The following is a 12,203-nucleotide window of genomic DNA, read 5'->3' on the forward strand; positions in this document are numbered from 1 at the left end:
TCATATTAATATGACTGAAAAAATTCATTTTTTTTCTGAAAAGGTGGTGTCTATTTACTTGTGACCACTCAGTGTATATATAGATATAGTACCTTTGTTTCTACATATTATATGAAGTTTCTTGATTCTTAACTTCCACGAACCTCCTAGATCCTAATATCATACGCCCTTTAGCAAACACCTAAATTGAAACACTGAAAACACAGCCTACAACATTATCATTGGCTTCTTTGGCAACATGTTGAACCAATGGGTCATGATCATAATGGCTTGCCATATATTATCATCCAACTCGAGTTTTTACCTTTGAAATGATTACTTGATGAGCTCTGTATTGAGCGAAATGCATCCTTGGCAATGGATGTGGCGAATAGTGTGGTGAAAACTATTGTCCACTCTTCCTTTCCTTGAATAACCCTAAGGGACTGAATAAAAAATGTAGTGCTAAAAATATAATAGGCTCACACCAGAACAGTTGTTGTTGTCAGAAACAGCTTACAAAATAATGTTCTGATCTCTGCTATGTTTGTTGTGTCCTAGCCAACCTAACGAATTCCGTATTGAGCGAAAAGAGTCGTCGGCAATGGGTATGGCGAACATAATGTAATTGAAGTATTATCATAAACTCTTGTTCTTCTTGAGAACTCTAAGGCGTCGAATAATGCTAAAAATATAATAGGTCTAATACTAATGTCTTACGATAAGTATAATTCATTCGTTAAACGCTCATCATGTGACATATCAAACATCCTTCTGACGCAACAACAATACAAACGTCTAACATAAAAAAAAAAGAAAAACATAACTTACAAGAGTCAACCAGATGTAAGGTACTTTTAATGGATAATATTGTATCAATTTAACAGTAGAAATATGTTTCTTATTGAAAAACTTGTGGTGACAGTTCTGTTAGATAACATCTACCACCACCACCACCAAGGGGACTTACAACACTAGAAACCGGGTTTCGATATCCATGGTGGGCAGAGCACAGATAGCCCATCGTGCACCTTTGTGCTCAACTAACAAACACCAACCATGCCTTTTGGCCTGCTGGAACTACTTCTGGCGGAGGAACAGCCGAATGCGATAATAATAATAAAAAAAATTGTTATTCATTTACCTCACATTACCATTTAGAAATTCTTAATTGATATTTTGTTTGTTTAAAGATAAAGGAAAAAACGTATTGCAAACATTTTTTGAAAAATATTAAATCTAGTGTTAATGACACTATTTGGTCTGTGTTCAGTGTCCTATAGTTACGGCGACTTGTCGAGTTGTCGTTGTTTCTGCGATCGGGGAATTAGAACAGAAGAAAATGTCGGGAAGGTCACAACTTTTTGTTGGACGTTTGCCTCTTGATGTTAGGGAGAGAGATGTTGAAAATGTTTTTGACAAGTATGGACGGCTTCTGCGATGTGATGTAAAATATGGTATGTATATATATATATATATATATTTGTTGTTAATAGTAATTTTATTTCTAGCTAAAATGTGGTGTAAATATGTTAAGCCTAAAACTGATAAAAGGTTAAAGAGAAAAGCTGTTTGCCGCGCTTGTGAGATCAGTCATTAGGCCTAACATGTAAATGTAATTCTGACTTTTGAATCCTAATCAGTCATAGACCTAAAACTGTGACAGTTCAAGTTTAAGCTATGCTAACACTGTAGGATATTTCGGTGATTTTTATATAATGAAAATATGAAAAAAATTCTCACACTATTGGATTCCACAATTAAAAATCGTACCTGAAAGTGTAACTCAACTTTTCAGTTTTATTCCACATTACCTTCCTATTGGAACAATGTTATCAAATTATCAGTGATCTAGTGTATAACCCATCGGAAATGACTGGGCAAGTACTATTACCTCCACCAAGTAATTTACCCTAACCTCAATAGTCATATTTCATAGTTAACTGAAATAAATAGGTTTTGCGAAATCAAGCTTGACCAACAGGCAGAAAAGTGCAGTCAACCGTCGGTAACTTCCTTTGTGAGCCAATCAAAATTAAGATCATTCCTGAAATGAATTTGTGGGGTTTTCATAGAATAATTATTGGTAAAAATCAGTTAGATTAGCTACTAATATATAGAAAAGCCAGTACGTTTTCATAACACTACTTTCCAACAATGGCTTTTATGTCATGTTGCTTGCAACAAGAGTATAACCTAATGTTATTAGTCTATGTACTGAAAGTATAAGATGAAATGTATAGACAACAAAACTGGAAAAATATTTGTTTATTTCTTAATTCAAACTCCATTAATTAAAGAGTTTTGCTTTTTATTAAAACTTTGGTGATATAACAGAAAATAGTTTAATTCATAAATAGTTTGTTTAAAATTGAATTGATATTTTTACTTTAAGCTTATTATACCAACAGTCACTACACTTATAAGTTTTCATGGCCTCGTTTCACTAAACGGGCAGACAGTAATCAAACTATTCCATCTTAAGAAATACTAAAATAAATGATAAAAGTACCCACCCACCCCCAACACGCATCTAAACTTGCTCATTCAAGTTGACTCATTTTTTGCAATGAAACAAAGTGGTCTGAAACACTCGAGCCTCAATATTAAACTTTACATTATGACTCTCACAAAATTTTGAAACAACATTTGAAAACAACTTGCACTACTGGACACGTGATAAAAAAAAATGTTGCAAGTTGAAGATTTACATGAAATAACTTGCGAGAGTGAAGTATGAAATTGATTGTAGATTGAAAACACAGGATGTCATTTCTGTTCTATGGAAAACAAGATAGTGATGTTTGAAAAAGCTATTCTACAAGTAAAAGGGGGAAATATGGATAACCTATAAGGCAATGGAGAAGCAGTTGTGTTATAATTTAGCATATTTTTTGTAATTCTGCTGACAGGTTGTGGAAAGAGTGACATTTTTATCTTGTAAACAGAAAGTACAAAAATATGTTATAACCTTTAACATTATTAGTGGTTGCAAAATTACAAAAGTATTCTGTATTATAATACCAAATTGCATTGATATTTTAATATGGAATATTTGTTTTACAAATAAATATTTTAAAATTTTCAGATTTTCATTTCTGGTGTATATCTTGGTATGTGAATTGTAAACATCACTCTTGTATATATATATATGTGTGTGTGTGTGTGTGTACATCTTTTGTTGTTCGTTCAGAAAGAGATATTAATCTTTAACTCTAGTCAAAAAAATTATAGTGTTGTGTGAAAATTAGCCAAGCATTCGATAAATTTGAATGTTAATACAGTCAACTGTACTCAACAGTAGTAGAGTAAATTGATGGCACAATTTTAAAAACGTCTATAACATTTAGTAGCCAGCTTTTTCTTTATATTTTCTGCTGATGTTTTTGTGTGATAATTTATGTACTAAAAAGCTGTAGGAATATTCTTCTACAAAAGAAATCATCAACTATGGATATTGGTGAGTACAGCAGGCTAGGCCTGGAGTGGCAAACTAATCAAATGACAAAAATACTCTTTTATTATATTGAATATGATGTTACTGTACTTGTGTGATTATATGTTCAAAGACAGTAACACCTTACTTATTGAAAACAAATTATAAATACTAGATACAAGTTGATCTCGTTAAAAAAAAAAATGATATCTGAAAAAACTAATGGTTATGGCATTGTGAAAGGTGAAGCTATTTGTCACTGACATATTGAATCTTGTGATTGTGTGATTTGTAGCAGGTCTAGTTTATTCTTCTAATAATGAATCAAGTTGAAAAGCTTCTCGGATAAGTTTAAGTGAAATTCTAAAATAAGCTTCTGAACTGTGAGTAGTAGTTTAATTTTTTATGAATATTCACGATTAATCTATAACAGTGGTCGGCAGCTCATGACCCGCGGGTCACTAAGTGACCCGCGGCAATAATTTGGCTGACCCATTTGGCTTCACCATTGCAACCCGTAAGGGCACAATCATTGTTCCGTTCAAGTTTCTCGGCTACGTGAGAAGAACAACGATATTAAAGGAAAGATCGGAAAGAGTCATGGCTACGGAGAATTTTAAGATCAATTTCAGGGAAAAAAATTTGCCGACCACTGATCTATAGTGTCATGTCAGACTGAAAGCAATAGAAAATTCGGTTGATCTCAAACATACAATTTTAACACTAATAAATCTTACAGTAACATATAGTGTTCTCTAGTATATTAACAGTGAAAGGTTAATTATCATTTATGTAAGTTACATGATTGGATCTATAAATATTTGAGCCGGTCAGTTACATTGATTAGTGTCAAAAAATAATTAATTCATCAAAATTATCATTAAATTGTTGATAGTCATGAAAATAATCAAATGATCTATATTAATGTTTCCATTTATTACTGTTTTTGATCGTTTGAACTATACAAGTTTCATGAGAATAATTGGTTAGTTTAATATAGTTGATTGATGAACTTTATAATTAATTGATTAAAAAATTTCACCAATTTCCCAGCTCTAACAGTCATCATATTCAACCTGTCTTCTTGAAACTTGACCTTCATAGCTAGGGTCAGATCTAATGAGTAGATGGCACATGTGGATTGCATGCTTGGCTCACTGGTTGGCCTGATGTGTGCATTAATGTGATAGTGTTTGCTGCGTTACATTTTGGATGCTATCGTGTATGTGTAAGCCTGAAGACAAGCATTGCCTAAACAGGAAAATTGTCTGCATGGGACATTAAGCTCTTATATCAGTTAATAAGAGCATCATCCTCAAAATACTAGCATGAATTGAGGGTCCTTGGTTCAAGCCCCAGTCAGAGTAAATTCAGTTTCTGGTAGAGCAGAAAAACATCTAGGTAGGTTAACATTTATTGAATAGGTCAGAGTGACATGAAGTTATTACTAAAACAACAACAACATTCATGGTAGGAATTTTAAAACTAGGGGCATTCAGAGATTATGTGACCCCTCTTTGCTCTGCTCTTGGCAATGGTTTATTGGAAACACTTCATGCAAAAAAAAAAATATGGAAGTGACAGTATTCACATGGGTGGTTTTAATTAACTCTGAGATTACTACTGACAACTGTTTGCATTTATTCATTTCAGGATTTTTCAAGAAAATTCTTAGAAATAATAATGAATTATCAAGATGTCAAATGAGGAGATTGTGTGAATTAGAAATTAAGATAATGTATTTATTAATTTTTAATTACTAAGCTTTTAATGAGAAGTTTTCCACATATAAATTGTCAAAACATTTCTTGCATATTTTGTTAGTGGCATTGTGTAACCTGCCAATAAACTTATGAAGTCTCCTTAATTACCATGAGATATGTAAATAGGACTTCATGATCTATAATAAGTGTGAATAAATCACAGCTTAATGGGAAACTTTTTTTAAAAAAACACTAAATTCATTCTTCCTAAATGAAGCACCCAAGGCTAGCCTTTCCAGTTGGTGGTATAGTAAAATTTCAAGAAAATAGCAAAATCCTAAACTACAAAAGAAAAAAAAAGCCTGTAGCGGTTACTTAAGGAATGAAGCTTACTGGATAGATTTCTTGACAATGTTTTGAACATCAAGTTAAAATATTCTGTACAAGCAAGATTTTCCATGTCAGATAGAAGTTAAGAGAAACTCTTGTACTCTTTTGTGTGTGTGTGTGTGTGTGTGTATGCTATGCGTATACCTTATTTGAACAATTCTTTAGTGCTATTCCTCCCTTCCCTCATCTTTGTTTTACTCTAATATTTTTGTATGGTAAGAAAATCATACTGGTTTCATATAAGTAGATACACACCAAATGCTTGATTTAACTTGTTGTAGTAGTTATTGTAAGTTTCATTGAAAGAATATATACATTCTCGAAAAAATTTATAAAAGAAAATGCCTTTCTCATAGGTACTGGAATGGCATATGCGTTTGTGGACTATGATGATCGAAGAGATGCTGAGGTAAGCCACTTCAGGTTTCTGCTCCTCGATATTTTATGATGAAGTTATTAAATAAAACTAAATAATCTTGACGTAAAAGCAATTATTGTGTAGGTGCTAATTTGTATAAATCCAGGGCTAAAATTAGGAAGAAGTGTTGGGGGGTTTAAAATGGTTTTAATCATTTCCAGCCCAGTGGCATTTTAAAAGCCACTTCTGTATTTGCAGTCATATCAGTTAATAACTTGTAAGCAAAACTATGAGATTCTGATACTTTCCAGTATTTTTCCAGTGAATGTTTTTGAACTTAAGTTCGATTTTTCTGTACCTTCACAGTTTATAATCAAATAACAACCACTATATAATAAGCCTTTATACAATCCACCTGTAACTTTTGACCCGAAGAGCAGGCTTCACATGTTTTATTACCAGTACTATAATCACCAAACAGTAAGTTTTCTCAGGAAAGTTTGTAGTTTTTACTTTAATTACTTTTGTTAAAAAAATACATAATAATAATAATAAAGAAACAAAAAATTTAACCCTTCAGAATTGATGTCTTTTGCCCTCGGGCATTGATCTTCATTAATTATAACTGTTTTTTAATAAGTTGATTGTCTAAAATATAATTCAAGTAGCTTTCAAATAGCTACAATAGAGTATCCCCAAACCACAGATTTACCTGGCTTTCTAAATAATCTATAAATAGGTTAAAAAGTTCTGTTTGCTGCTCAGAGTTTAATAGCAATGATCACACAAACAATGTGTAACTAAGAAGATACATCTGTACAGTAGAAACTTGTTTATTAATGAGGATGCATACCACCACATCTCGCACATCAAAATTTTGAGCACAAAAAATACGCAGATCCTTTAAAAAAAATTACCTTTGGAACACGAACCAAATATTTCCACAGATTACTGCAAAATCACCCACAAAAAAGACATCGGGTGTATGTAATACAAGGGGTTGCATATTCACTATACAGTGAATCTTTATTTATCGTACAGTACAGTACAAAATTTTACATAACAGAAGAGTAAATGGTTGACACATCGATGTCTTATTCTTGCCCAGTCTTGCATGATGACCAACCAGCTTGAAAATGTTCTCCTGTATTGTAAAAACAGTGCACTTGTTAGAATTGCAAGCAGGCCTCTTAGAAGACATTTTAGTATTGATACTGGTGGGGGATTGTCACGTGACACAAAAAATTACCATGTGGGTATGGGCAGGTCAAAGTACATGTCACAACCTCTTTGCAGAATAGCATTAAAACTTTAATTGAATTACTATATTATCAAGATATGTCAATAATATTGGCATCAAATTGTAGTTAATAAATCTAATTTTAATACTATACAAGTTTTTATTTCTTAATTTCACAAGCAAATATTTCAATAAGTTCTCAATCCTAACTTTTCTTTGTCATTAGTTGCAATTCTTACCCTTGAGTTGCACATTTTAGAAGTTCTTCTATACCTATACATGCTTTTAATTATACTAAATTATCAACTTGTAAAGACAATTTTCTGTAAATATTTGTATTTTTGCAGTAGAAAAGTTTGAGCATGAATGGGACTGAACTCGTGTATTTTAAACTTCTCACGTTATCAGTACCCTATTGTAACAGGCTTATTGTAGAGGAGGATTAGCTCTTCCAGATGGTTACAAGCATGTTCACCAGCTAAATACATGCAATTATATAATTGATTGTCTTGAAAAGATGGGAAGGAGCTTCTTTGGTGGGTTTGGGAAATTTATTGACATTTCAGCAAATATAGAAAGTAGGAAGGTCCAATTTTCTATTATTTTGTGTAATAATATTTTGTTAGAACACTAATGCTATATTATTGAAGATATAAAATTAAATATGGAGAATTTAGAGCTCGGATACATTATATGATACAAAGAAGTGGAAACTGAGAATTTTTTGTATTTCCTTTTCAAATTAAAACTTAGATGATATAATATTTGAATTATAAACTACATTTTGATGTCAGTTTATTGACAGATATTGATAATAAATTTTGAATGCAACTCCATTAAAGGTTGTGACATGCACACTGACCCTGCTGTACAAAGAATGTTAAGCCTGTGTGCATTGGCATATCTAATTTAGTTTAATAGATCTCAGGAAACTCAACATTTTGAAGAGTTTTCAAGGTTTTGTATCTTTTGAGTCTTAACTACGTCAGCGTTCTGTAAAATTCCTGGTATTTTAGGCTTAAAAGAATATGTATCCATTATTAATTTCTAGAATAGAATATGTGTTACTACTCTCTTTGATCCATTAAGATAATTTCTAGTTTTATGTACAAGTATTATATTTGTATAGTACCATAATTCACTCTTCAGCCCTCGAAATTTGTGACACCATACAGCAAAGCCATTGGAAAAGTCATAGCATTTTAGGAACAACATCAAGTATGATGGCAAAATAAAACGTAGTCATAATAAAAATACGTTCTGGTTTGTTCTTCCTTTATCTTCTTAATTTTCTCTGAATAATTAAGATTTGATACTATCACCTAACGTTGCCTTATTTGATATTTCAGTTATAATTTAATTAAGTGGATTTTTCTAACAAACTGAGGTCAACATCAAATTTGTAAAGGATTCATCAGTAGAAAACGAAGTTTTATAATAAATATTAAAAATACGGTAATACCAAAAAACATACTTTAATACGGACGTTTCGGATTGATGATGGAACTTAAGGAAATTCTGAAATGTCCATATTAAAGATTTTTTTGGTATTACCATGTTTTTAGTATTTATTACAAACTTGTAAAGATTTGTACTATAATTCTGAATGTGTAGACCTACCTGTCCAGATATTTATTTCTTAGTGATTCTATTGATTAGTATCTTGCATGGACTAACTATTTACTTAAAATATTAGTAATTCTCTGACTAGTAGCTTTTACACTTTATTAACTTAATTCATAAAACATTTGTTTTAATCAAAATGTGATTCAAAACCATAACTAACATGCTCTCTTGACGTATATGTATTGTGACTTGCATTTTGAATTAGTATATTTTAGTATTGGAAAGGATACTTATGTTTTATAATTTTAAATTTATGATAGTTGAACATATTTTAGATGTCTCTTTTTATAGAGCAAGTAGAAAAGGTTTATTTCAATTTTACATTATCTGAAGGATGAGAAATATTGGTGTGTTTAACAACAAAATTGCTAAGATTTTTTTTCCTCGTATTTTGCTACCATTAAATAATATCAGTTATATATCGGTTTCACTTGCCAGGGAAGTTTGATATCTTACTACAGATGAAATGTGACAAAACTTATGCCTGAGGTTTAACTTGGAAAACTGCTCCTAAATTTATGATTTAACCAGTAGAAAGATCTAATCTAAATTTGTTTTTTAATCTGGCTGAGAAGGCTAGCCTTGTACCCATCACATGTATTAATTGTGTCTTTATGTGGAAGAATTATCATCAGGACATACACAATGTTTGCTGTGGTGTTATCCTGATTACTACACTTCTCTATTTTTTTATGCCGTGGACTCTATTCTAATATCAAAGACTGCTGTCATGCAGTTCTTCAGTATTTAAGTGGTTTTTATATTTTAAACTCTTTGAAAAATAAATCCAACTAATAAAAAGACAAATTTTTCATTTCTCTTTTCTGTTATTAAAGCTTTCATTTGACATAATACTTTTTTTAGAATTTTTGCTGTGGATATCGCAAGCCTGCATGAATCGATACTGTTAATACTTTTCTTTCAATATCTTAAAGTTTTCTACAGGAAGACTGAAAATCAGCTTTAGTTGCAATGTATTGGATCAGATACTAATTAAAGTGGTTAATTAGTTTGGTTTGGTAAGAAAAGTTCTTCTTAGACATAGGGAAAGCTTTAAATTATTTTTGTTGGGGTGACTGAAAATTTGAAAATTTTGTATTTGCAAAAGCATAAATAGGTTAACATGAATGCTATAATACCATGTAATGTCATGTATCAATATGGATGACAGTAATGGGCATACTTTGTGTTAATACTGAACTGTTTCATGTGTTAAAACTGTCTACTTGAGGATTATTGTGGATGATACATCTCGTGTTTCAAAGAAAAAATATACATGTACTATAGATTACACATCTACACTGATTAGGGTTTATCTTGTTCTTTACAATTTGCAACTTGTTTGATTTTTTTTTTTTTTTTATGCAAAGAATTTTTCAGTTGCACAACATATTCTGAATTTTTTCTTCCAGAATAATCTTGTTTGGAAAAATTAAGATTTATTGTTATTTTTTAAGAGCTAAATCCAAATTTTGATATAAATTTGAATTGGATAATGAGTCTACCAACATGACTGTTTATGCCATGTTTATATTATAGTATCTTCCAAATTTTATCCTAAATTATTGTATGTACATTTCTCAATATATAATAATAATTAGTTTTGATTATTCTGATACCGTTTAAAAGTGGGAGAGGAGAAAGAGAGACAGACTGAGTCCAATCCTTTCCGATGCACTCATCTGACCATGAAGTGCCCTGAACCAGTATTCCTAGTCAAGAGGGATTGACATGCCTTTATCTAATGAAAGTCATGACTAAGCCTTGTTCACCAAAATCACCTTTGCCACCATCCTGTTTTGACCAAAGTGTTTGAATAGAGAAAGAAAGTCCTTCTGACCCGAATCTTAAATAGAGTTCAGATAGAGCCACTAGATTGAAAATCAGCACCAGTCCAGACACACAACATTTTTCTCATACCTGTTCACTTGACTAGCCTTGTGTATGTGGTACTGTGCTTTAAACTTTTATAAATGCTGTGGCTCCTAAACTTGTACATTTAGTTATGAGAACATAACTTAGTTGTTAGCTGTCATGTTCTTAAGAAAAGCATTCCTTAAACCATTAAAAGTTTAACATAAGAATAATAACTGATAAAAGTACCCACTGAGTTTATTTTTAAAAATGTGCATTTAAATTTCATTTCCTGATGGAGGAATTGTGATTCCAATTAATAATTACTTTAGTGAAAACGTTTTATGTTTAAAAAATTTTGATACACATAGAAAATGGATGATGTCACAAAATTTCAATGATTGCTTCTTAAGTAATTGATATATATATATATAGTAAACATTGGTAAAATCTTTGGAAAGTAGATTACCTCCCCCACACACACATAAACTATTCAAAACCTGTTGTACATATTTGTTTCAAAGAATTTTTCAGCAACCTATGTATACTTTTCAGAGTAACCAGGATATCGGTGTGGTACTATTTTGGCCAAAAGAGGCAAAGAAAATGTTCATGACATAGACTGTATGAACATTTTGTTGTATATAACTTAATTTACTGATTTTATTATTATCAAGGTACATGTATGTTTAATGTTTCATAGTATTTCAACATTTTGCTGGTGAAGTGACTATAAAATTATAGCGGACTTTCTAATTCACAGTGAAATTATTTCCCTCGGTGTTCCACGTGTGTTTGAAATTAAATTGTCTTGAAAAAATGTACTGTTGTAGTTACCTTGTAGGATATTTTCAGATATTCACAGGCTGATTTGTTTCTCTATTTTTTTATACCCTGCTTATGTTTTAAAGGATGCTGTTAAATATGAAAATGGGCGTGAAATTCGAGGTCAGAGTATTGTTGTGGAATGGGCTAGAGGACCATCCTATCGTCCCTCTGTAAGTATTGACATCTCTAACTAATTTAGTAATAAACAAATGCTGTTTTAGTTTGATGCTAACACAGAAAGCTTTATAAAGATTCTTTTGAACAAAAAATTTTACAAGGCTGTAGCTAGGAGTAAAAATTTATTAGTCATTTATTATTGAAAATATTTAAATTTGCTTTTTAAACATTTCTAAATTGTTAATGTACCAAATTGTCTGGTATCCCATAACATTGTTATTTACAAGATCTTCATGAATATTTAGTGACACAAAAGATGTAAACAAAAATAGCGCCTCAGTGGCACAGCAGTATGTCTGCGAGCTTACAATGCTGGAAACCAGGTTTCAATACCCGTGATGGGCAGAGCACAGATAGCCCATTGTGTAGCTTTGTGCTTAACTTCAAAAAAATAAAAGTAAACAAAAATTACTTAAGTACTACAGTTAATCCCACTTATTATTCTGAGTTCCCCTATATTTTTTTCTCTTATAAAATGAGCAATTTCAGCCAGTTTTCTAGTTTCTTTACATTGAATATTGGCCAGGCGGTTAGGGAGCTCGACTCACAATCTGTGGGTCGCAAGTTCGAATCCCCATCACACCAAACATGCTCGCCCTTTCAGCCATGGGG

At 31.5% G+C, this 12,203-nt stretch overlaps 1 protein-coding gene across 1 annotated transcript in view; it reads left to right on the forward strand.

The window, feature by feature from the left end:
* The first annotated feature begins 1,273 nt into the window (after positions 1-1,273).
* Positions 1,274-12,203, forward strand: part of LOC106462489 (probable splicing factor, arginine/serine-rich 5) — a 25,086-nt gene continuing 14,156 nt past the window's right edge. Inside the window, exons 1-3 of the mRNA XM_013922415.2 lie at positions 1,274-1,436; positions 5,865-5,917; positions 11,498-11,584. Coding sequence (XP_013777869.1) covers positions 1,322-1,436; positions 5,865-5,917; positions 11,498-11,584 — 255 coding nt within the window. The 5' untranslated portion in view covers positions 1,274-1,321. The remainder of the gene's footprint in view (positions 1,437-5,864; positions 5,918-11,497; positions 11,585-12,203) is intronic.

This window comes from Limulus polyphemus, unplaced genomic scaffold (assembly GCF_000517525.1).
Source record: "Limulus polyphemus unplaced genomic scaffold, Limulus_polyphemus-2.1.2 Scaffold1181, whole genome shotgun sequence".
Classification (NCBI taxonomy): Eukaryota; Metazoa; Arthropoda; class Merostomata; order Xiphosura; family Limulidae; genus Limulus; species Limulus polyphemus.